This window comes from Hylobates moloch, unplaced genomic scaffold (genome assembly GCF_009828535.3).
Source record: "Hylobates moloch isolate HMO894 unplaced genomic scaffold, HMol_V3 SCAFFOLD_15, whole genome shotgun sequence".
NCBI lineage: Eukaryota > Metazoa > Chordata > Mammalia > Primates > Hylobatidae > Hylobates > Hylobates moloch.
In genome coordinates, this window is record NW_026652290.1 from 87,428,924 (window position 1) to 87,455,691 (window position 26,768).

General features: G+C 45.2%; 1 protein-coding gene across 4 annotated transcripts; it reads left to right on the forward strand.

The window, feature by feature from the left end:
* CDC42EP3 (CDC42 effector protein 3) lies at positions 1-26,768 on the forward strand. 4 transcript variants are annotated; one of them, XM_058428888.1, is made up of 2 exons: positions 1-168; positions 25,121-26,768. In XM_058428888.1, the coding sequence occupies exon 2, from the start codon at positions 25,356-25,358 to the stop codon at positions 26,118-26,120; it is 765 nt and encodes a 254-aa protein (XP_058284871.1). In that variant the 5' UTR covers positions 1-168; positions 25,121-25,355; the 3' UTR covers positions 26,121-26,768. The 4 variants fall into 4 exon arrangements, 3 of the variants coding, with proteins under 3 accessions (XP_058284871.1, XP_032033161.1, XP_032033160.1); XM_032177270.2 differs by having other exon boundaries at positions 1-144; XR_009210037.1 differs by lacking the exon at positions 25,121-26,768 and adding an exon at positions 298-371 and having other exon boundaries at positions 7-144.

The window sequence follows — 26,768 nt, forward strand, 5'->3', positions numbered from 1 at the left end:
AGAACGCGACCCTCCCCCTCCGCGCCCACCGGAGCCCGGGCTGCGAGGGACCTGGGGAGCTGCGGCCTGGCCGGGGCGGCGCACTCAGGTGGCCTCGCTTCCCTGCGGGTCACCGCCCGCCACGCCGGAACCTCGCACAGCTAGGTCGGCCTGTTGGGATCGGGAGAGGTGGGCGCACGAGGTTGAGTGCGGGAGTCCGGGGTGCGGGCGGAGTCCTATTGTCCCCGTGCACCCGGGCGGCAGCACCTCTGGGTCCCTCTTTAAACCGAGCGTCCGGCGACCTTTCTTTGTGCTTAGGGAGTCGAAAGCGGCATCTACTCCGAGAGAAGTCGCCTACTGGGGGGTGGCGCTGGAGAGGTAACAATGGGCGCCCATTGTCTTCCGAGGGTCCAACGGTGACCTCCAACCCCCGCGCCCGCGCGCGCCCAGCCGCCGATTGGCCCCGGGCCAGGGCACAGGTACCGCGGCCAGGAGGGTCGGCCCCGCTGTCCGCGCCCTCCGCCCCGCCCCAGCCAGTCCCCGCGCCGCCGGCCCCGCCCCGCGCCGCCCCGCCCTCCGCAGGTTCAGTCCTCGCGTCCGGCTTCCCGGCGCTCAGTCGCGCGCACCTTCTCTCGCGGCCGAGGGGCCGCAGCGCGGGGCTAGCCCGGAGACCCGGCCACCGGCCTGGGGCGCCTTCACGCCGTCTCGGAGCGGATAATGCGGTGAGCAGGCACCGCGCCGGCAGACTCGGCTGGATCTGCGCACACCGACAGGGATTGCGTGCGCCCGCGGGAGGCTCGGGGCAGCGCTGGGATCCTCAGCGGCGGCGGGTGAGTCGGGGCAGCCCAGGGCTCCTTCCTCTCTACCTGTCTGTGAGTCTGTCCCGCTCGCGGCTGTGGCCGCTTCCGCCGTGCGCTGGTGTTAGGCTGGGAAACCAGCAGGGAGTCGGGATACCCAGGGCATCGCTTTCCCATCTAGTGTCCAACGGAACGAAGGGGACATAAAGCAAGCCAGGTGGGGGTCGGGCGGCACGACCAGGACTCAGAGCTCCACCATTTGTGCCCACCACTTTTCAGGGTGGGGCCGCGCGGCCACATTGCACCCTCCGAGCTATTGACAGAGCCATTCTGGGCGCGTATAGCATTTTTCCATCTGAGAACAAGCCGCACTTGGCTACCGCGCCCCTCGCGTCATGGATTGGTACCAGGGCCGCACATGGGTGCATCGCACAGCTCTGCCGTGGCATCGCCTGCCCGGTGCCCTCCTCTTTCTTAATGGAGGACGTTGTTAATAGGGCGCCAACCTGCAGATCTGGATATTGATTTTTTTTTGTTTTTTGACGTTGAACAGCTGAGACGTTTACAAGGTTTTTTGTTTTTTGTTTTCCTCCCTTTCTCCTTGAAACTAAGTGGCTTGACACAGACAAGTATCAGACATGTGAGGACGAATGGATCTGGCCATTTTTTCGTTATGAATTATTATACTCTATCCCCCTCTCGACTTTGGGAGGCATGTGTTTCATCTTATAAATAGAAAGTAACATGTTTTTTGGCAGGATCTCCTTTATACTGTGCAGTCTAGGAGAGGTCAGTTTAAAAATAAATATGCACTTGAATGTTACATTACCGAGAGCCAGGCTGTGGCTGGGACAAGCTGCGTGGACAGCAGCATCAAAGCCGGGAGCGCAGCTGTGTTGAAAGGAGTAAAAGCCCCAGAGTGCAGCCCAGGCTGACAGTCAAGTAATTACATTTTGTTTAAAAAAAAAAAAAAAAAAAAGTGAGCGAATTAAAATGAGGAATGTCAGGAGGGTATTGCAACATGAATCTTTCCAGCCCTGGCGTATTTGGAGGAGTGGGCTGCTGCTGTGTGCTGAGGGTGTAGGGGGGCTCTAGGGAGGGAACTGATGAATGTGTTAGGGAGACAAAGATTCCATCCCCATCTCCCAGATCTTCGTTCTCACAATATCCAAGAGTTTCTTGGGAGTACTGCCTTTTAAAAAGAACAAAAATTAGGAGAGTAGCAGATGTCTGTATTTTAATAGCAAAGCCAGTTTTAGGGACTTCCTCTTAACATCACAGGGAGAAAAAAAGACTCGGCAGGAACCAGCGATGCTGCCCCAGAGGTATCCCTAAGACAATTTAAAAGCCTCCTGTAATGTTCAAATTTACACAAGATCTTCCATCTTAAAACCAGGAAATGTACCTTCTCTTCTTTTCTGGACGGTTGCAGAAATCTATTCTTTCATACCCCCTGCAATTTGTGTGAGCTGTTATTGGTAGTTAATAAGCTACACAGGTATGTGTGTGATGCATACCCTTTTCAGAATAGATTTAGACACTCAGAAATAAGTTGGAGTAGTTGTGAAATATTTAGCACTTTCATGTGTGAAATAAATGATAAAGGCCCTTTATATAGTCAAGGAATGGTTGAAATTCTTCATAAAGTCTCCCAAAGAATGCGGGTTTCCCAGTGGGCCTCACCCATTTGAATAAAACAGCACCAGCCTCTGGGCTCACAGATAAGAACTTTAGAGGAGAAATTTGGAACCGTTTCTGGATCCATGGCAGTTTCTGTTTTCCAATGGTATCATCTGCTAGAGATTTACATGATGAATTCGATGATTAGAACATGGTGCTGAGGCTGTGGCAGCAGCTACAGGCTTGAAATAAGATGAGCTCCTCTTTCCCTCAATCTGAGCAGTGAAATTGTTTCGCATATCTCTATGGAACAAGTAAAAGCAGCTAGAATAATAAGTATTGCACACTTTTTGCTTTTTATTGCACATTTAAGTGTGGTGCAAGATGAATACATACAAAGCTGTAACATTGATTGCAGAGGGGCTCATGTGAGTTCATTTGCCCTGTCTGCGCTTCAGCCTTTCCTTTAATGTAGCGTTTTGTTTTATGTCCAACATGCTCACAAAGGCTATGCTTTTTCATGTATAAAGTTCCTGGTATTCAACAGTGTTGGGGATAAAATTGCTTTAACCTGTATCACCCAAAGATTTTTTTTTTTTTTAGCCAGGCCATAGATTTTTCACAAATTCTTTGCCCATTAACTGTAACATTTATCCAGTGGGCGGAATATAATTCATAATCTAAAAACCTCCAAGAAGACTGCTCTGATCGTATTATTATTATTATTATTCAGATTCTTGCTTTCAGTCTGATTTTATCTAGGCCCAGTCTCATTTCTTACTAAGCAGAATCCTGTGAACCTGTTTTTCTTTTCATTGATTGAATGAGAAATCTATTTTTAAATGCAGTATGTTTGCCAGAGAACAAGGATAGCCATTTGAAAATACTGGATTCAGCCAGCCACAAAATCTTGTGTGCCTCACCAAGCCATAGAAGACCAAGAATTTTCCTAATATATTGCATTGTTCATTACTTTGGATTTTAAAAGCACTTCCTAAGTGGAGCCTGTCCTATGTGTCAAGCACTCTTCTCAGCCTTTTGTCTTGATTATCTTACTTGTTTCTAGCAATCATCTTATGAAAGAACCGTTTGTATCCCCATTTTGCTGGTGTAGAGACTGAGGATAGACCAGTTATATAACTTACCCAAAGTTGTGCAATAAGCAAAACCTAAACATGCATGTGCAGTTTAACAACACAATATGTGCAGGCATGAGTGGCTACTATGTGAAAGTCAGCAGCTCTTTGGGTTAAGGGGATGGGAAAAAAAAAAAAAAAAAATGAACTTCTGAAGCCTCCGAGTCAGGCTGCCTGGGCACATGTCCTAGTTCTGGCACTTAACACCTGTGTGACTTTGGGCAAGTTACCTCACCTTTACCTCAGTTTATCCTTTGTAAAATGGAGATAATATTATTTCCCTGAGGATTAAAGGAGTTAAAAAAGATTATGTACTCAGAACAGTGCCTGGCCCAGAGTAGCCACAATAAAAGGTTGAGGTTTTCAATGTTGCTTTTGTTTTTTTCCTAGGTACTTAATAGTGGTTCTGTCATGTAATATTCATAACTATTCTTTGAGAGAGATAGTACAGTGGTCCCCACGTACCTGTGGTTTTCCTTTCCAGGGTTTCAGTTACCCACAGTCACCCATGGTCTGAAAATAGGTGAATATGGGACATTTTAAGAGAGAAAGAGACCATATTCATATAATTTGTATTACATTGTTATAATTGTTCTATTGTTAATCTCTTACTGTGCCTACTTTACAAATTAACTTTATAACAGGTATGTGTGTATAAAAAACAACATAGTATATATGGGGTTCAGTACTGTCCAAGGTTCAGGCATCCACTGGGGGGTCTTGGAACATATCCTTTGAGGCTAAGGCAGACTATTATATTGTTCTTCTTTTCCACATGAGAACACAGGCTCAGAAAGGTTTAGTAACGCGGCCAAGGTCACACAGCTAAATAGCAGAAGCAAGGTTTGAACTCAGGTCTTTTTGACTTTATACTAAATACCACACCCCCACCAACAGGGAGGAGGGGCAGAGAAGTTGTTAAATCTGATTTTTATTATGACTTTTGGCCTCTGGCAAGGAAATAATTTCATATCACCCTGTATCTCACAGTTGAAGATGACAGTAATTGCCAACCTTGAGGAACACTATGTAAATTATTTTATTATTAAAGATGATTCAATCCCACATATATGGCATGAAAGTAGATCTAGCATGAACACTGCTAGGGTTAACATAAGCAGTTTAATTTATGCCATAAACGAAGAGATTTACTAGGTGAAAATGTGGGACTCTATGGTGAGAAAGCAAGCCAAGCCACAGCCAGGGACAAGGACTTCTGGTGGTTGGGGATGAAGTGAAGCTCTAGTGTAGACCGTGTGCTCGCTTCAAAATTCTGGGGAGCCAGGGATTGCAGAGTCCAGTAACCACCTCTGGGCAATCCCCTCCTTGAAGGCAGGAACCACACTACCTGGGCCTTCGGTCCCGGCACTCAGTGGGCGTTTTAGTCCATGTTTGTTGATGATATTGCTGCGAGAACTCAGCAGAAGAGGAGCTACAGGTAAGGTGAACAGAAAGGCACTAGGCTCTGTGCATGGCAGAAGTCAAGCCCTGTTACAGTTCGGCATATGCCCTGGGCCCTGCTAGATAAGAAACACAGAACAAGGAAACCTTTGAAACCTAGTCCTTACTGCTTGCCCCGGAAAACCCACAGGGCCTGCCTTGGCCTCCACTGCTTTGATGCTCTGGGTTTGTGATTAGCTGTGGGGATCAGCTCCAGAGACTTCTCAGACGGAAACAGGGTTCTGGAAAGGACAGTCCGAGTAACTCAGGTAGCCTCAAAGCCAGTGGTTACAGTCTTGGAACTGTCCAATTCCATTTGAAATCTTCTGTCCCCACCCCTTAAAGGCTACAAAACAAAACAATACCCCACAAACCAGAATAAGTAGCCATGTAGTTCTAATGCAACAGTCAGGTACGTTTCTTTCCTTAAAAAAAAAGCCTTCGCCTTGATATACTTCAGTGCCAAGTTTCATCAGAGTCACGTGATGATGGACTGAATTTGACAATACCTCTGGTAGAAAAGCAGTTTCCAAATTTTAACCATACAGTTTTATAATACAAAGCATGATGCTGAGATTTAAAAGATTACTATTTCTAAATAGCCAAGTAAACTGTGTGAAAGCTGTTGAGTTCCAAACTAGTGTTTGCTTAGTCCTTACTGCTTGCCTAAGTCATGAATTAATAGAATTCTAGAATGCCAAATTTAAAACTTTTTAAAAAGGATTTTCAGTGGATTGGGTTTTATTTCCATATTGGATAAAGTTATTATTAGTCTTCTAGCCTTTGGCCCTTTGTTAAACCATGTTTCAGAGATCACACACCTGCAACTAGGTAACAGGGTACTGCCTAAAGTGTACCTCGAGCCATGAATGGCATAAAAGTATTCTGTGAGACCCCAGTTTGATGAAGGTCCCTTTCTGCAGGACTTTTCAGAACATTTAAAAAGCCAGTGTATACAGTGAATCTCCACAGGGAGGTAGTGTCCAGAGTTTCTCAAATAGTTTTGCCCACTGAGCAGCTGCAGGACCAGCCTGGCAGGAAACACACTCTGGGAAACGCAGAACAGAAGCTACATAACCGCAGTATGTCCTATAGAGCTGAAGCAACCTAGGGACATTTTAGTTAGAGAACCACAGGCGTTACAGGAAGAGAGCCATGATGATGTACCAGGAGATCCTGGCAAACACTGATAAAACTAATGGAGAATTAAGTGAGGGCAATCAAAAGGGGTGTCTGTGTGTGTCTGTGTGTAGAAATAGAGATTTAAAAAAATACCAATTCTGGTCTTAGCTCTGACCCAAATTGTATAACCTTGACCTCTTGGGGTTTTCTTGTTCTCATCACTAAAACGTGGCATTTGGCGAGAGATGATCTCAGATAATCTCTGGCTCCAGAATCAGTGAGCCAGGATCAGTGACACCTATTAGCATAGCTATCTTACTACTAATAATGTAAGACTCTGGGTTGAAAAAACAGACCCGTACAGATCTCTGGCAGAGCAGCCTGAGCAAGCGTGGAAGGCAGGGAACTTCAAGTCAGGCCTGTATTTAGACAGCTTCCACATTTGGGAATCCGTCATGTTCTGGTGACAACCTGAAGGTCCTATTTGTAGACACATCATGCCAATGATAGATCGTTGTCATGAGTTTAGTTGAAAAAGAGCTTTTCTGTCCAAATACATCATAATCATTTAGGCTACATACATTTTTTAAAACAAGCAGAGGCATTTTTGGTGAAATGTGGCTTTGCCATTCAGAATGTGTTTGACTTCTCAAACTTTTTATTTATTTTTTAAACTTTTGTTTTGCCAAGGGCCAGTTCAGACTTAAAACATTGATTTTAACACAGCGGGAGATGAGGCTCTAAGCCTTTGGCTGACCAGCTAGTCAGAAAACAAATCCTTAACCTTCTCTGGGCAGGCTCCATCCCATCACCTGTGAAAAAAATGGCAGAGTGGGAGGGTGGGGATGGGAAGGGAGGCCGGAGAAGTGTGCGGATGTTCTCCAGGCCCTCTCCTGGCCCTAAACTGTGATGCTCTTCCTCTTTTTTCTTGTATCAGAGGCATTTCCATAGTGTCTTGTATCTTCTCCTATTGTAACACTTACTACATTTAAATTATCTTCATATATATATATATATAGGAGTTTATTAAGGAGTGTTGACTCCCATGATCATAAGGTGAAATCCAATAATAGGCCTAACTTTTAGGTTCAGGGCTACATGTGCAGGTTTGTTTTGTAGGTAAACTCATGTCACGGGGGTTTTGATGTACAGATTATTTCATCACCCAGGTACTAAGCATAGTACCTGATCGTTATTCTTTCTGATCCTCTCCCTCCTCCCGCCCTTCCTCCTCAAGTAGGCCCCAGTGTCTGTTGTTCCCCTCTTTGTGTCCATTTGTTCTCATTTAGCTCCCACTTATAAGTGAGCACATGCGGTATTTGGTTTTCTGCTCCTGCGTCAGTTTGCTAAGGATAATGGCCTCCAACTCCATCCATGTTCCTGATTGACACAAGTGGCTGCCTAATTAGACTACTGGCTCCTCAAGGGTAGGGACTGAATCTCATTTATCTTGTCATTCATCTTTGCTGCAATAGGACTTAATGACAAAGTGGGCAGTGTAGCCCTTGCTATACTATCTGATTATTTCTGTAGCATATCTCCTCAGTTGTTGTCAGGTCAGAAATCTTTGTCACTTACTTGCTGTATTAGTCAGGGTTCTCTAGAGGGACAAGACTAATAGGATAGATGTATATATAAAGGGGAGTTTATTAAGGAGTATTGACTCACATGATCATAAGGTGAAATCCCATAATAGGCCATCTGCAAGCTGAGGAGCAAGGAAGTTAGTCCAAGTTCCAAAACCTCAAAAGTAGGGAAGCCAATAGTGCAGCCTTCAGTCTGTGACCAAAGGCCTGAGAGCATTCTGGCAAACCACTGGTGTAAGTCCAGGTCCAAAAACTGAAGAACTTGGAATCTGATGTGTGAGGGCAGGAAGCATCCAGCACGGGAGAAAAATGAAGGCCAGAAGACTCAGAAAGTCTAGTCCTTCCACGTTCCTCTGCCTGCTTTTTTCTTTTTTTTTTTTTGAGATAGAGTCTCGCTCTGTCACCCAGGCTGGAGTGCAGTGGCGCAATCTCGGCTCACTGCAAGCTCTGCCTCCCAGGTTCACACCACTCTCCTGCCTCAGCCTCCCGAGTAGCTGGGACTACAGGCGCCCTCCACAATGCCTGGCTAACTTTTTGTATTTTTAATAGAGATGGGGTTTCACCGCCTTAGCCAGGATGGTCTCGATCTCCTGACCTCGTGATCCACCTGCCTCGGCCTCCCAAAGTGCTGGGATTACAGGCATGAGCCACTGCACCCGGCCTCCTCTGCCTGCTTTTATCCTAGCCACGCTGGCAGCTGATTAGATGGTGCCCACCCAAATTGAGGATGGGTCTGTGTCTCCCAATTCACCAACTCAAATGTTAATCTCCTTTGGCAACACCCTCACAGACACACCCAGGAACAATACTTTGCATCCTTCAATCAAGTTGACACTCAGTATTAACCATCACACTAGCTTATTTTTAAGTCCTGCTGTAGTAAAGTTACTCCTTCCCATGCTACAGAACATTCAAATGCAAGGGGAGTCACCCCAGTCATTTGGTTGTGGTGATAGAGATCATCTGAGGGCCCTGTGGAAATAGGTCAAGCCCCTGCTGGAACCTTCTCAAGATCTCAGCGGAGAGATTGGCAACCCCCACCAATGCTTTCTCATGCCCTGGGAGTGACTGAGGCAACTTGGCACCCACGTGTCCACTTAGAGCACAGAGTAAGGGTCCTTGTATGTCCTAGTGCTGCCTAGACCTCTCGCCAGCCATTAACGAATAAATAAACGTGAGCCATTTATTTATTTGTTATATTAGTGTCAGTCTCTCCACAGTGGAGTGCATCATTGCTGCGGCCTCAACTTCTAGAATAGTGCCTGGCACTTAGTAGGCCCTCCGTGGATGTTTGTTGTTGAATACATGAGGGACCAGCCAGGGGCTGGGGAGACACATGGAAGGTTTTTGTTTTTTTGCTTTGAGACTGAGTTTGACTCACTGAGTTGCCCAGGCTGGAGTGCAGTGGCACAGTCTCGGCTTAACTGCAACCTCTGCCTCCCGGGTTCAAGAGAGTCTCCTGCCTCAGCCTCGTGAGTAGCTGGGATTACAGGCACCCGCCACCACACCGAGCTAATTTTTGTATCTTTAGTAGAGACTGGGTTTCACCGTGTTGGCCAGACTGGTCACGAACTCCTGACCTCAGGTGATCCACCCGCCTCGGCCTCCCAAAGTGCTGGGATTACAGGTGTGAGCCACCGCGCCTGACTGTGAAAGGCTTTCTAAAGCCAGCTTCTCATGGGCTGAACTGGCGAGAGGCACATGGCTCACTCTGTGCATGTCGCAGCACCAACTGGAGCCTGTTTTCTTGCTCTCAGATGGCTTCAGAATGAAACATCTTCCAAACGAGTGTTGATTTTTGGCCTTCTATTAAGTTTAGTATAAGTTGATGCTGGTGATGGGGATTTGTTGTGTATTCCCTGTGGGCTCACCCTGGGATGGTGGTGCTTCACTTGCCAGCCTGGGGGAGTGAGCTTCAGAGAGAGGTCTCTCACGGCGGTGCAGGGAGTGAAGCAGGGACTTCTTTCAAATTCCGTTCTTTTTTCAGAATGGGGAATTAGACTGTTGAACCCAGAACATTTGGGAGTTTTTCACACTATATTTAAAACAATCAGTTTAGGCAGCCAGATCCCAAGGTCTAAAAGGAGTAAGGTTGGAAGGAATCCCCACCATGAGCTTCCAGCTCATGTTCTTCCTTATGCAGCTCCAACTTTTTGGAGTAATTTATAATGAACATTACGCCTTCCATTGATTTGGGCTCATTGCCTGCCAGGTGCTTTGCCAAGCACTTTATGCTCGTTGTTACCCAAGAAGACTCCCACCGTTGCCATTTGCACTTCACAGATGGGGAAACTGAAGCTCCCAAAGGGAGTCACTAGCATGGCTCAGGACCCTTAATTTAATACCAGGAAGGATGGGAAAGGGTGATGAAAATTGTATTCGCTGGTAAAAAGTATTTTGATTCTAAGGGTGGTCTTACTTTCATTGAAAACATTACTTGTTTTTTTCTTTTTTGGAAACTTCCTAGAAGCTAGATGTTTCTGCAAATAGAATCACAGAGCACTACCATTCGACAGATGGAAGGGACCTTATCTCAGCCCCAGTCTCATTCTGACATGATAAAACCAAGGCCTTAAGTGTTTAAGTGACACAGAGCATGAGTCTTCCTCCTAGGCCCAGCTCTGTCAAACTTTTTTTTTTAAGCCAAGGAAAAGAAAATCCTAAGCCTGATATATAAGCAGATAAGAACATAATTTCTTTGGTTAAAAAGGAGAGAGATTGGCCCTACTTATCAAGTATTTGAGAAAACAACAATATGCCCTTTTGTTTTTTCTCTTCTCTTATACATCACCAATTCTGATGGGGTCTGTCCAGAGACCCTCAGATGGCTATGACTTTTTCAGCCACCTCCTCGTGCTGTCAGCTCCCGGTAGCCTTGCCATCCAGTTTATAAGCGCCAGCAGCCAGAGCCTGCACCGCTCTGCGCAAATGGGATTATATAATTAATTTTAACCCAAAAGCAGGACTTCTATTCATCATCATTCAGTTCATTCCTGTGGGCTTCATCCAGCCCCAGCTCTCGGTCCAGGTAATTCTGGACCCCAGTTAGCCATTGGCACATTGAGGTTCCCTCTACATCTCCTGTTTATCTTTAGATTTGATAAGCACATCTCCTGTGTCTTCCAAGTCACTTGCCCTATTAATAAGATCCCTTTAAGGCTTGGCTAAAATTGGCAGATTACAAGTAATCGACCCATCTAGCAACTGTGTCATGTATGTAAGCAAGTGAGGTGCCAGTGAACTTTTTATCAGTGCCTACTGGGCATATATCTCCTAAGTGTTCAAAACCCAGACGTTTACTGAAGATACGTGTGATAGTAGTCACAAGTAATTGTCTCTTCTTTTTGGAAAATCAAATCATTTGCCTGTGTGTATATATATATATATATATATATATATATATACACACACACTATATATGTATATACACACACACACACTATACACACACTAGATATAATATACATACATACATATACATACATACATACTACCCCCTATAGTTTTTCAAAAGGTTTTCATAAATGGTTTCATGATCAAAAGGAGACAAGTGATTTCAGGACCTTAGGCTCTTCCTTACTCATCAAGCCTGGAAATCTGGACTCCCATATGGTAGGAAGTCCCTTCCAATGATTACTGCTCCACTCTGGCCTTCCGTTTCCCTTTGACAGGGTTAGTTGTGCCCACTCCCTAACCCTATACCCTCCAGATCCCATCATTTCCAGGTCTGCCACTTTGAGGTTCATTCCATTTACTTTTTTTTTTTTTTAAACCTTAAGGTAGAGGTAAAATAGAAGTTGAATAAATCAGAGAAGGTAATATTCCCCTTTGGTCTCTCCTTCCTTTTTCCTTAAAAAGTAAAACCAAATGAACTTAAAATGAACTTTAAATTGAAGTAAAAGCATTTTCCTCTTAAAATCATCCATAAGAGAAAGTAAGTAGGTCACCAGAGAATTTAGGAGAAAAAAAAATGTTAGATTGTTTGTATTTATTTATGTCTTAAGGTCAGGGGCTAATACAAGAGATCCCAAGTTGATATTAAAACACCACTTTTATCTGACCTATATAGCAGTTGTTGTAATTTTCCCAACTCAGGGACGTTTTATTTGTTCCCAAGGCTGGTAGAGCCCCAACTGGAGAAAAATGATGCGTGTAGATGTGAATGAGAAGATAGCCCCAGCCCTATGTCCCATTGACAGGGGAATTAACTTCTGATCAAGCCGGTGGTAGGACTCCCTTCCAATTGTGGAGACTGTCCCCAGGATCAATAGGAACCATTTTAGCCTCATCTGCAACAATTTTATTAATGAGTGATACAGGCGAAATTTAAGGAGAAAATAGAAGTGTTTATTTTGGCAATGTGAATACTTTCCCCTCCACCCTGTATTTCAGTAGATAGTCTGGTCTCATTTGGGGAAAAGATAATGCCTTGTGTTTACATAGCACTGTAGATTTTAACACTCAGCTCTGACGCCTGTGGTTATTATAAAGTTTGGGATGAGTATCTCCATTTTACATGAAGGTAACTGGTACCCAGTGTATCAGGGCTTCTGCGTCTTACAGGGCTGGCTCATAGTTTTGGTCCAGCTCTTTCCCAGCTAAGGCCAGGAACAGCAGTGAGACAGCTGTTTGGTTGGTGCATACAGTCGGTGTTTCATTTGGTTTGGTTTGGCAAATGTTTTGATAGGTTTATTTTTCCTCACGTATCTGATCTGTGCCAGTCACACATTGATCTTCCAAACAAGCATTTTCTATTTCTGTCCATTATAGTTTCTTGAGGCTGCCTTGTACATTTTAGGCCAAATGAGCCAAGTTCTCCCTTAACACACCTCCTTTTGAAAAGAGAAAAGAGCAAGTTCATTGTCTCTCCAGGGCCTCATTCTTTAAGTTTGATTTAAGTAGAATCACTGAGTTTGAATTCAGAGGACTGTATTGTCAAATTTTCTTTGAGTCTTACCTAAGACACTATTTGCACATTGCATTCAGGGATAGGAGTCATATCTCTTTCAAACAGCTTGTCCACAAATATTTGCCTTAAGATCTATATTTTTTATCTATCTGTATATTTGCCAAAGATCTGTATGATCCTGTAGAATTACTCTGGCTTGCATTGATACGCTGTTAAATTATTACCCTGCATGGATAGAGGAAGGTTAAAATGGCTTACAGATGGAAAAATGAAAGATAGCCTTTGCCACAAGAAAAGAGGAGACAGCTTCTTGTTACATGTTTGTTTTCTTCTGTAAGAATCATAGATTCCATCTTGCATTTTCAACAGAGCAGGCAGGGTTGAAGAGGAAGAGGCACAGCAATGTCTTTCAAGCTTTCTCATTTGTTTATCCATTCAACATTTTTTTCAATACCTGCTATGAATAAGATCTCCGTTTTCTCTCCCAGATTATAGCCTGATCGGGGAAGAGTTAAACAAGTAGTGATAACAATCCAGTGTGATAGTTGCTAGGTTTGAGGTGTACACAGGATGCTATGGGAGCTTAGGATGCCATGGGGAACTGGAAGGAGATTCAGCTGCAAGTGTGGCAGGCCCCCCAGATTGCTGAAGTGGGCTTCACAAGCTATTTTATCTTATGGTTACATGAGGATTCTAGGTACCTCACTCTGGTGTAGATTGGAAGATAAGGTGGAGGGACCAGGGAGGCAGGGAGGTAGGTGAAAGGCAAATGTCCTTGTGCAGGAGAAAGATCATGGGGGCCAGGAGTAAGGCTGATGGAGCAGGGATGAAAGAGGAGAGACAGTCCAGACAGACTGATAGGACTATAGGACTTGATGTAGAGATGGAGGCGGGGAGAAGGGTTGGGATGATAGTCAGGTTTTGGAATTGAGTAACTTCTGCCATTTACCAAGAAAGCATAGTATGGAAGGCAGATGCCTAAGGCAGGCAAGGGGAAGAAAGATGGTAAATCCCACCTGGGACAAGGTTTATGAGTATTATATGGGACAAGGGAAGCAAAGTAAAGAAGTCTGGAATATAAGGGAAGGGAAAGGCCAATCAATGCTTTTCAAACTCTCTGGGAAAGGCCACTGTCTTTTTGTTTCCATTTCCAATCCATTGTACAATACTACTGTGCACAGGGAATATGGAGCATGGGCCACACACAACCCCCATGCAAGCTCAACAGCATACAGCTCCCAAACTTGTCAATAGCCTGTTCAGTAAGAAAAAAATCTGTTGGTCACATGCTTGATGTTATGGCAATGTCGAAAAGATCTTGCTTTCAACTTCTGTTCTTATCTCATCGTGGACTGTAAGAACCCACTTTGAGTAGCACTCGTCTGGACTTAAGTAGATGCATGTGGGTTGAAGGTACTGACTTGGAAGTTATCCCTCGAGGTGGTATGTGATTGCTGGGGGAATTGTTGAGGAGCGGAGGATGGGCAGCAGCCATCCAACCCTGTGAAAATGCCAACATTTAAGACAGGGGTTCAGACTTCTTCTGTAAGGGTAAGCTTTGGGCTTTGAGAGCCACATACAGTCTCCGTCACAGGCTACTCAACTCTGACCTGATAGAGCAAAAGCACCTTTACTGGGATTTCTCAACTTCAGCACTACTGAGATTTGAGGCCAGATAATTCTTTGCTTTGGGGAGTTGTCCTGTGCACTGCAGGATGTTTAGCAGCGTTCCTGGCTTCTACCCACTAGATGCCAGGTGCACACCACCCCCAGTCACGAAAATCAACAATATTCCCAGACATTGCCAAATATCATGTAGGGAACACGTATCACCCTCAGTTGAGAACCCCACTGAGCTGTATACAGTACATAAATGATAGGCATAGGTGTGTTCTAATAAAACTTTATCTATAAAAACAGGCAGGGGGCCGGATTTGGCCCGCCTGTAGCTTGTAGACCCTTGACTTAAGGGATGGTCAGAAAGAAAACTAGAAGAGCTTATTCAGTAAGATTTGAGGGCCTTCTGTGTCCCTAGCTCAAGAGGAGGCTTTGTAAGTGATTCAGCATAAAAAGAAGGAGAGTTTTCTCAACAGTAACACTTGTTTATAGCCCTTTTGCTTACCTTATTCTTTTTGAGCTCACCAGCCACCTGGAAATATCAGGCATTAAAACCGCAAAACAGGAAAACAACAAATCACGTAATACAAGCCCTCCACAACCCCTAAGAAAACCCCCAAGCAAAGCAGTAGCAAGGCTGGATTACGTGAGGTGCATTCGAGTAGACTTCCTCCAGGAAGGAAGTGAGTCTGGAGCAGGCCTCAGAGGATGTTGTGAATAGAGGCTGATGGTAAGAAGGTGGGAGAGCTTTCCATGTAGGGAACACAAGGTTCTTAGTTTCAGGTTAGGAGGGAAATGAAGTGTCAGTTAGGAAGCTAGGGAGCTATTGTCCCCAGTGAAAGCCTGTGATTGTTCACTGTCCCATGCAATGGGCTTCCTCTGGAAAAAGAATGAACAGCACTTAACACGATTTTCTAAGAACAGGATGTTTGTTTTTCTCCTCGAGGATCAGGGGGCCTTTGTTACTTTACAATTCAAATCTTTTGACGTTTACCACAAAGTCAGATCCCTTTTGAGATTCTTTTTGACAACAGCAAAAATACTGAGAAGTCCTAGTGAGTTAGAGATGGAGGGACCAGTGTCTAGGACCCTTTCTACTCATTTTTGGCTTCTGACAAGGTCAGGTTAGCATCTCCACCTCTCATCAGTGTTGCGCTCTTGGTGTGTCATTTCCTCTTGGTGCCGTCAGACTTCAAGATACATAGTCTTCAGATTGGCAGTCCTTGAGTTATCAAATCGGCAGTGGCTACAGAATGCAGCTATGGCTGGAATCCTAGCTCCTCCACATTTTGGGTGATTGACCGGAGACACAGGCTTCATCTAAGACTGCTTCCTAAGAGGTATGCTCTGAGCATTACATGCCTGCCTGGCCCACAGAAAGCACTCATGCTAGCTATTACTCTTCACAGGTGTAAATTCTTTAGAGAACAAAGCATTTCAGATTTGTCACTTTCCAGAGAGCATCTGTAGACTTGCTCTAGGATTTGGCCCCCCGGGAGCAAGTCATCCTGGCTCTCATGATGGAAAGTCTAGCAGGGGTTATGGATTTAACACTTGTGAATTTGAAGTTCACTGTGGGCCATGTGTTGTGGGAGGCAAAAGATGAATAAGCTCATGCTCACAGAAGAGCTTTCAGCCTAGTTAGAGGGAAATCATTCAACAAATATATTTGTACTAACACATATACAAATAACGCAAGGATGTTGGCAGTGGAAGTAGATTGAGAGTAGAATGACGACTACCAGATTCCACGTATAGCCAGTGCTGATATCATACAGAAAAGCCATGTTTCAGCCCATCCAAGGAACATGGATTATTGTAGACAGCCCTAGCAGGGTGGCAGAATAGCATGGAAGTCCTATATTTGTCCCTTTACCCCATCAGAGAACTTGAGAATGTGGCATAAAGGCAAATGGCTAGGAACTTTGCCCTCCAAGGTAGTATGGGTCAAATGACCATAATCTGAATTTGTGGACAGTGTCAGCTTATTATTTGGGATCATTTGAAATTACCATTACCAGAACTGGAGTACTGCATAGAATAATTGCTGACTTACATATTAGTATTTTGTGAACAACTGAGAGCAAGTTCCTTGCTTTTGAGCAGAGATTAGAATGAATATCCTGGCTGAATATTGTTGAAAACTTCAGAGTCAAGTTCTCTTCCTGTATTGATATTGTCCTTGCAGCATCACAGACCAAGTCAGATCCATCAGTTATGGAAACACGTGAGCAGTTCACAGCAATGGCCTTATCAGAGATTCACATCCATGAAACTAGAGTGCCTGCCTGAGTGCTTCTGACCAGGCCTGGTGCCATGTGAAATGCGTCCTGATAAATGAACCAGGCATGAGAGGACTTGCCCTCCTCCTGCCTTGTTGTAAGTGCCAGAGATCTATGTCCACATTGAGTCTTCCCCAGTAACTCATTTTTATAGGAAAAAAGGCCCTAATGGCCTCTGTTCAAAAGCGCAGACTTGGTACTATGTGAGGTGGACCTTCTGTTTTCCAATTTTGCTTCTAAAAGATCTTTCAAATTAGATCACATAAAAATGAGACGTGTACACAAATTAGCACTGAGTCTCACATATGGTATTTGTGGGTCTGTATATAATCAGGGTTGTAAAAGAACAATAAATTCAAGCTGTAGCTGAATCACAAATGAAAGCTCCTTTAAAATAATGGAAGGTGAGATGTATCAGACTTTGAATGGGTCTGTAAAATACCGCCTGTTCATTCTGGCTAAGTTCATTTGCATAACAGCTCAGCAGCTGGGGAGCCAGCTAATAGAGTTTCATAGTCTTGAAGCTTAGAGCTGTGTCCTCAATTTAGATGATATGGGGAGAGGGTAAGAATCTAAAAATAGAAAAGGCATCTTCTTATCTTCTCAAATGGGTGGAGTTAAACAGACTGAAAATATGAAAAGCATCCCCTTCGGGTTACTGGGTGCTTCTAGTTACACTGATTTCCGCCTTAGAAATTCAGCATTGAACTTAAATGAAAATCTAACACTATGGGGTTTTTTTCCCCTTCAATTTTCAAATTATTCGGAGAAGCACTCCTACAGAGGTTTGTAAAAGGATTGACATGAGCGCCCACATTGTAGTAATATTTTAGTGTTTCTGATCCCAAAGAAAGATTGGCTGGTCATTTCTATATTAGTAAGAAGACTGCCGTGTTCAAACAGAAAGCCTCTTCAAGGGAAAGTCTGTGTGTGTTTTTCTATGGGAAAGTGACATGGGACCATAAGGAAATTGGCAGTGATCATGTTCCCATACAGGAAACTCAGAATAAATGGGAACGTGAACACCTCCCTTCACGCACTGTCAGGGAGGCGCAAGGTAACCGCCCTCCCCTCTGTGAGAGCCTCATCCCATGGCCATACTTGCTGTCGCCTCCCCACCCCAGCCCATTCCATCTTTTGAGAAACCTGAGTTGTTACTTGGAGGAGCCAGAATCTTTCCTTGTAGTTTCTGCTAGGTAGCTCTAGGGCCTCCCAGAACAAGTTAATTCCTTTTTCATTACAATTAAATGAATCCTTCAGATCCCTTAAGATTAGTTTTCTCTATGAGTTCTCTTTAAGCTGCTCTATTCCTTCAGCCTCTTCTCACATGTCCTGACCGAGCTCCTTCACTTCCTCCCATTTGCCTCCCTCTGAACATGCGGGGACATGTTCCAAGTAGCCTTTATCCCTTCTAAATGTGGAGCCCAGGATCGTGTTCTGGGTGCTTGGCACAGTGGAATTATTAATCTTCTGGTTGGCAGCAGAGAGACATAGCCCACAGATGGTTGGGGGTAGGGAGGTGGCGGAGGGTACTTGGCCGAGTCATCATCCTCCCCTAGGACTGTTGGTTCCAACATGCGGGAGGAGTCACTGGATACTCTGGCATGGGGCTCAGATGGTGCAGTAGTGCAGTGGTGCCGTGACTGGCCGCATCGTGCGACTGTGCTGAGGCAAAGCGAAAAGTGATCAGAAGCTGGAATGTCCTTGAAGGATATGACAGCCCAGCCAGAAAGGGGAAGTCGGATGCAGGCTCAGTTCCTGCAAGGAGGAGAAAAGAACAGAGCCGCAGGTCCCTGGGGACAGTAGCACCCGTCAACCCACCTGCCCGTTTTTATACACGTGTGTTTTAAATTAACACTGCAACCTGTTTTGCAGGATGCAAATGTTTTTTTTTTTTTACTTTTTCTCTCCACTAAGAATTAATCTAAAAGCAATTAGTAGGCAAACCAAACATTCCTTTAAAATAAATGGAATTTTAAAAATATCCCAACCCCTTGGTTCTTTTCAGAGTCCTGTAAGTTGCCAATGCATCAACTCTAAGTAACTCAGGAGCTGATTTTTCTGTCTGTCATTTTTTAAAACCCCTTGATTTTCCCTTCCTCCTGTCTGCTGCCCTGTTTTGGTATTTTCAGCATCATTCTGTTTGCCAAAAAGATGGTAAGAAATGAAGCAAAGCACCACTTCAGTTTTTTTCTTAACTGATTTATTATTGCTGTGATGATTTCTATTATCACTGTCATTTACGCTTCAGTCAGTCACAAGAAACTGGAATTGTCTAGCCTAGTGCAACCCGGCTCTCTTCCTTCCTTATGAAAACCATGGCCATAGCTTCCTCTCGGGTCCTTTTGTGTATTGAAACTCTTGGATTTCTCACACAACCTGTGAGGGAGCATGTCCGTTCTCAGCAGCACTGTGCCCACCTGTCTGCCTGCCACATGTTCTCTCTGACCTGCCACATGACTGACTGGCAAGCTGGACCCTTTTGTTGGCAAATCTTTTCTCTCTAGTGCCCCAGCAACTAGAGCATTTGTTTTTAAAGGAATCTAACTTCTGAGATGAATATGATCTCCAGTGTCATCTACAAGGGGAAAGAGGAACAAACCATGATCCAAGAACTAGGAGAAAGTTTGTGGAACTAGGAAGAAACCAGGAATAATTGTGGAAAGTTCAAATTTCAGGGTCAAGGTTTTTGAGAAAGGGCTAACTATAAGAACCTTTGTCTGTCTTTTAAGATTTAGGTAAGATAGTGGGAGTCGAGAAATGCAAGAAAACTAGAGAGCCAGGCATGGTGAGGCTCATCTGTAAGCCTAGCTGCTCGGGAGGCTGACGCAGGACGATCACTTGAGGCCAGGAGTTCAAGACCAGCCTGGGCAACATGGCAAGACCCCCTGTTCTAAAAAAACAAAAATTGTTTTTAATTAGCTGGGAATGGTGTTGTGCACCTGTAGTCTCAGCTACTCAGGATGCTGGGGCAGGAGGATGACTTGAGCCCAGGGGTTCGACGCTGCAGTGAGCTGTGATCATGCCACTGCACTCCAGACTGGGTGACCACATGACTTGACCCTTGGTTGCCGGAAAGGGGTTCAAGGCGAGGAAAGGACAGACACGAGTGAGTGTGCCCAGCACCCTCAGATGGCTCAGTGCCCACAGGTTAATGCTGATGTTAAGAGTTTTGACTGAGACAGAAAGCTAAAATTCTCTCATCTGGGTTGTGGAACAATGCAAAGCCCTGGGGTTCCCTGACTCACGCTGACTGTTCTGATGTGTTGGTCATCCATCAGCAGTCTCCTGGAACCCAGGTGTCTTTTTTTTTTTTTTTTTTTTTGAGACAGAGTCTTGCTCTGTTGCCCAGTCTGGAGTGCAGTGGCGCAATCTCGGCTCACTGCAAGCTCCGCCTCCTGGGTTCATGCCATTCTCCTGCCTCAGCCTCCCGAGTAGCTGGGACTACAGGTGCCCGCCACCAGGCCCGGCTAATTTTTTGTATTTTTAGTAGAGATGGGGTTTCACCGTGTTAGCCAGGATGGTCTTGGTCTCCTGACCTTGTGATCTGCCCGCCTCGGCCTCCCAAAGTGCTGGGATTACAGGCTTGAGCCACCACACCCGGCCCCAGGTGTATTCTTAAAATGATGAGGAGGGATAGGATTTCAAGTCATGGCATATAGGCCCATTCCATCATCAAAGGTTATCTATGTGTGTCACTAGTCACCCTTGCACAAGGAGCTGTCCTCACCGGCCCAGGCGATTCCACCTGCCTGCACTTCCCTCCTCGCTCATGCCCTGGCCGGCAGCTCCTCCTGCATCCTCTCCCACCTGTTGAATTTTCTCACTTTCCTTTCCGACTACAAATGTTTCTCTTCTGAGATCTCTTCCCTTTTACAAAGCACAGATCCATGCTGCCTCTTTGGTGAAGGCCTGATCGCAGAAGGAAAAAGTGATCTGTCCCATAGCCAAGGTCAGGGGAGACGTGGCTCAGGCCTTTTGTGAAGTCTTCATATATATACCCACACACTGCCATTGCAGACGCTGCTTTTGGACACATTTTCCTGATGTTTGTGTTATGATCAGTAACTCATAGTATCAGGACCTAACAGCCATGTATAAAATCAGCTCTCCAAGAAAGCCTAATCTGAGCCCTGCATACACATTTATATATTTGTAATTAAAAAAAATAGCCAGTTCATTAACATGATTTGAAAATCCAAAATTATAAAAGGATAGTGAAATTTCTTTGCCACCCTGTTCCCCTTCCATCTACTTCCCCTCTCTGTGGACAGTCACTATTATTACTTGTGTGCTTCCAGAAATACTTTATAGATAAGCCAGGACAAATATAAATACACTCATTTGCACCTTTTTTTTCCTTTGATGGTGTACATCTTTGGGCTCTTCTCGGATGAGCATATGAAGCACTTCTTCATCCTTTGTTAGAGCTGAATAGTATTCATTTGTATGGATGCGCTTAACTGAACCAGTCCTCCATAGGTGGACAATTAGGTCGTTTCCAACTCTTGACTATTATAAACTGTGCTGGTTTGAACAGCCTTGTTATTTCTATGTGAGTTGGGTAAATCCCTATAAGTGCAATCTGAGGTCAGAGGGCATATAATTTGCAGTTTTGATAGATATTGCCCCGCTGCCTCTACTGAGTTTGGACCTGTTCGTACTTCAACTGTCAGTGTATGCAGGGCCTCTTTCCCATCCTCATCAGCCCAGAACATTGCCACACATTTGTGTTTTAAACAGGCTTTGGAATGCACCCCTTTCATAATTAGGGAGCAGACAGAATCCCAGGGAGGGTGCTCATTAAATGTCGTGTCAAGACCTCAAAGCTCAGAACCCAGCCACGTGGCTTCGTGCTTGGTAGCCATGCAGCTTTGGCAGAGTGGCTGGACATCAGTTCCTCAGTAGTGATCCATTTGTAAAATGGGGATAGTCACAGTAACAGCCTCATGGCTTCCTCAGCTAGTCCATGTCAAGGGTTGGAACAATGCTCGGTACATAGAGAAGCCCTCAAATATTGACTTGTATCAAGTGCTGCTGGTACCCAGGAAATGCTCATACCCTCTCCAGGAGCAGGCACTTCTTGCTAGGGAAGAAGCCATCCCATTAGCTTTCTGCATAAGTAATTGGCAAACATTTTGAAAGAGCGGTGAGCCCAGGAAGCAGAAGGGGAAACTGATCAAGCTGCATAGACTTAGCCCAGAATGTTCAGAAAGGAGAGGAGGAAGTGGTCAGTTCAAGAAATTATGGGCATTGGATTATCAGCGTTGGATTGCCTCTCCTGGGACCAATCATGGTTGCCCCTGAGCTGGGGAGGAAAGAGAACAGATGCAATAGAGGGACTAGATCAGAGCTGCCAGATACTTTCCCAGCAGCACAAACGTCAACTTATCTAGAGTTGTAAAACTGACATTTTGCCCAAAATTCTTTAACTTTCAAAGTATTTGGGAGCTGTTAGGATTGGCACATAGTAGAAAATCAAATTTTTTTTTCTACAGTCCTAGAAGCCTGTGCCCCATCATACAGTAAACATAATGTAAAATGCCTCTGAAGGTATCTTCTCTAGTATCTCCCACTCACCAGAATCTCACTACAGCTTAGGTAGCCTCCCCACCAACCCTTTTCTTACCTTTTTTTTTTGCTGCTTCCCTCCAACCTTTGCCTCCATGCCACTGACATGAAGCCCAACTTCAAGCAGGACGAGCGAGCCTCTGGTTGGAGGCCCCCAGTGCTAGTGCCTGTGGCTGGGCAAGGACTGACCAAAGGCTGGGGCTTGACCAGCATCTTGCTCCTTGGTGGGTGCCCAGCCAGGAAGCCTACAGACTGGGCCCTCCTCCCCTGCACCCTCAGCAGCACGCATTTTCTCCCCCTTTGCTCTTCCTCCTCACTGTCCCAAATCCTTGTTTAATTCAAGGGTGTATGTGAATGATCCAGTCAGAGTGGCAGGGAACTGCTCTCCAGCTACATTTTCATGGGATTTTATTTCATTTTTTTTGAGACAGGGCCTTGCTAGGCTGTAGTGCAGTAGTACAATCATAGCTCTCCGCAGCCTTGAATTCCTGGGCTCAACCAGTCCTTCCACCTCAGCCTCCCAAGTAGCTAAGACTACAGGTGTGTGCTACCATGCTCAGCTAACTTTTAAGAAAGTGTTTGTAGAGATGAGGCCCCATTATGTTGCCCAGGCTGGTTTCAAACTCCTGGACTCAGGCAATCCTCCTGCTTCGGCCTCCTGAGTAGCTGGGACTACTGGCAGGCACCCCCATGCCCGGCTAATTTTTTTTTTTCCATAGAGATGGGGTCTTGCTATGTTGCCAGGCTGACCTCAAACTCCAGGCCTTAAGTGATCGATTTTTTTTTTTTTTTTTTTTTTTTAATAATTGGAACACCCTGCCTTGGGACCTGGCCTTGCATAACCCTGCCTCCATCAGCTGACCCCAGGCAGCCCTGGCATGCCCTTGAATTGTGGTGGACACACTGTATCTTTCCATGGCAGCTGCCTTCCTGGCCATGTGTGCTGAGGACACCACTCCTGTGGGCAGCTGTTCCTCAGGCCACCCAGCTGCTCCTGCAGGCAGTCAGCCACACTGTGCCCAAAGGGCAGGAAGGCCACCTCTGAACAGCAGGGGGCCCTAGGCCAGGACTAGGCATTGTACACTCATACAGGAAGGAAGTTCTGATGTTTTAACAGGAAGAACATGGGCTTCAACTTTTGTTACCACAACAAGACCCAAATTAGAGCTAAAACTATGAGAACGAGTGTCAGGACCCACGATCATGTCATTGCTGGCAGCCCCATGGTCAGCCCACTCTGCATGAGTACAAACCTCGTACTTCCTCTGCCTCCTCCCCACACCCAAAGCCAGAGTGGGGCTGGCTCTCTCCAGTGCATTGTTCTCAGCCTTCTCAGGCCTGGGTTGCTGGCCAGCATGCTGACACGCTGAGCTAGCTGCTTCCCAAATTGAGTTAGCTGTTACTGAGCCAGTGGGTGGTAGAGCACAGTTCTTGTCACCTGCCCCTGGTAAATGAATTTAAAACTCTTGCTGAAAGGAAAGAAATATGGGGCAGATGCAGACAGCTTCCAGCTGCTACAAAGCAAATGTGGCTCCCTTCAAAACACCAGCTAACCCACCCAGCCCTTCGAGTATTTATTTGCAGGCTCTGCAGCCAGCGGGAGGAGCTCCTGAGGGAAGAGGTCATGGCAGAGCCATTTGGGGAGTTCCTGCAGTGGGGAAGGGTTTAGCTTCTCTGTGTCAGCATCAGAGGTGGAGGATTATTTTCAAAAGATAAGAGCATCTCATTGGCAAAAGAGGACATTACATCCCCAATGCCGCCTTGTAGCTCATCCCTCCTTATCTTATCATATAGTACGTGCAGGGAGGATGTGTTGCTTTCTACACTGGTAACAAACGACCACAAACTTGAGGGCTTACAACATTTACCATCTCACAGGTTCTGTGGGTCAGGAATCTGGGCAGGGCAGAGTTCCAGCATCTCACTGAGTTGTGATTCAGTGTGGGTCAGGGTGGTGGTCTCATCAGAGGCTCAACTGGGGAAAAGATCTACTTCCAAGCTCCCCAACATTGTTGGCAGATTTCATTTCCATAGGCCCTTGCACATTGTAACTGCTCACCTCTCCACAGTCAGCAAAGGGAGTCAGGGAGTCTTCTCCCTTGTCAGCTCAGATGAAATCTCCTATAATGTAACCTAATCAGGGACCTATTGCCTGTGCCATATTCCCTTGGTTAGAAGCCAGTCACAGGTTCTACTCACAAAGGCATTAACACCAGGAGGCAGATCATGGGGGCTCCCTTCGAATTCTGCCTACTGCAGGGAGGATATAGCCTTATCAGTAATGTTTCTGAAGTGTTCCCAAGTGAAGGCCCAGCCTATAATAGAGATTCACAGTGTTTTCTCTTTGAAGCGAATCAGTTTTGTTCATTTCCTCTCATCTCAGAATGCCTTCAAATCCTGACATCCTCAACAGCCCAATACTTTGCCACAACCTGATTCCAACTCTAGCTCTCTTGTTTATTGGCTATATGTTATTGAGAAAAGGTAACTTTCTGGGGGAAGGGCTTATCCTGAATCTCCGTTTTCTTATCTGTAAGAATGTATTCCACTAATATTTTGTAGGACAGTAGCATATAATAGTTATTGTCACTTATTAAATAATTCCAGCACCTTTCCTATAGGACTATTCATTTTATTGCATTAACTTATGTACATATGGAACTCAACAATGAAATATTAGTCTTGCTAGTATGCACATCAAAGCAAAAGGAAAATGTATTTTAAAACAAATCCAGTTGTATTTAAGGAGCTGAAATCACTGATCCTATGCTTACAGCAATTCTTAGAGGAAAATGACTAAAACCATAGACATGTCCAGAAGATGTGTCCATGGCTATGCCTAAAAAGTACTGGTGTCATAGATTTGGGGTTTTTAGGTCTTTCTCTTTCCTGTTTTCTCTAAGATGAAAATTTTTATCCACTTACTGGAAGGAAACCATAAGATAAGTTCGGCATTAATTGGAACTGGCCCCACCATTATTTACAGGCTCTTGTGAAAAGGGAGGCCCTAGGGCACCCAAAAGGGTCTTTAGATTATAACCTGCTTTGGTTTCTTCTGCAGGTTTCTCCTAGTTGTGGTCAAGACTGGATGATGTAACTGGCTCTCTAGGAAGCCTCACTTGGCCGTAACCTCAGGAAGGTTCTCTTTGACCCCATCTCATTTCGAAGCCACTTCTGAAGCCACTTGACAAAAATGATGTGACAGTTCCTATCAAAAAGGATTCAGAAACATATACCATCTGTGAAGAAAGTGGCCCTTTTTCCCACTTGCAAAATAGACATTCTCAAATTCCAAAATGCCAGCCAAGACCCCAATTTACCTGAAAGCAGCCAATAACAAGAAAGGAAAGAAATTTAAACTGAGGGACATTCTGTCTCCTGATATGATCAGTCCCCCGCTTGGAGACTTTCGCCACACCATCCACATTGGCAAAGAGGGCCAGCACGATGTCTTTGGAGATATTTCCTTTCTTCAAGGGAACTACGAACTTTTACCTGGAAACCAGGAGAAAGCACACCTGGGCCAGTTCCCTGGGCATAATGAGTTCTTCCGGGCCAACAGCACCTCAGACTCTGTGTTCACAGAAACACCCTCCCCGGTGCTCAAAAATGCCATCTCCCTCCCGACCATTGGAGGATCCCAAGCTCTCATGTTGCCCTTATTGTCACCGGTGACATTTAATTCCAAACAGGAGTCCTTTGGGCCAGCAAAGCTGCCCAGGCTTAGCTGCGAGCCCGTCCTGGAGGAAAAAGCTCAGGAGAAAAGCAGTCTGTTGGAGAACGGGACAGTCCACCAGGGAGACACCTCATGGGGCTCGAGCGGTTCTGCATCTCAGTCCAGCCAAGGCAGGGACAGCCACTCCTCCAGCCTGTCCGAACAGTACCCCGACTGGCCAGCCGAGGACATGTTTGACCATCCCACCCCATGCGAGCTCATCAAGGGAAAGACTAAGTCAGAGGAGTCCCTCTCTGACCTTACAGGTTCCCTCCTCTCCCTGCAGCTTGATCTTGGGCCCTCACTTTTGGATGAGGTGCTGAATGTAATGGATAAAAATAAGTAACAAGATGCCAACTTTTTTCCTTTGGGGTGAAAGGTACAAAAACAAACTAACAGTTGAAGAGAAGGGCTTCCGGAGCTGTATTTGCAGTTTTGTGGTGGGTTTTCTAAAATAATATTCTTACAAAGTATTTTTTTACCTGTTATGCCCTGTTTGCAAAAACAATTTAGAAAAAAGCAACAAAGCAAAACCTAACTTGGCAAAAAGAGGAAGTGAGTCAGAGCCCATTTTCAGCAGGCATTGGTGATGTTCGGCTCACATATTGTTTGCAGACACACAAGAAATCTGGCTTGGCCAGGATTGGCACTAGCTATGAAGGGCTGAGCGAGTCACATTAAGGAACTTCACGGAACTTTATAGCACTCCGCCATTTTCTGAGCAAGAGGAAGTCAAAATTTATTTAACACCTAAGCCTTTTTGTAGACTCTTTTCTATATATTGCTTGGGCTCACCATAGCGAATTCTCCGGTGTTAAAACTTTTCTGTTTTCACATTTGAACTTTATGGGTTTGGGGGATTTTCTTGTAGGTCTTACATATCCCTATACATTATATCTATATTGCAGAATTTCAACTGTCAGCTACATGTTGGTAAGACACAGGCAAAGTATTACTGTAACTAAGTTATTTTTAAAGTTAAAATATATTTTTA

Coding starts and splice junctions, on each gene's coding strand:
- CDC42EP3 (XM_058428888.1), top strand. CDS start 25,356: ATGCCAGCCAAGACCCCAATTTACCTGAAAGCAGCCAATAACAAGAAA.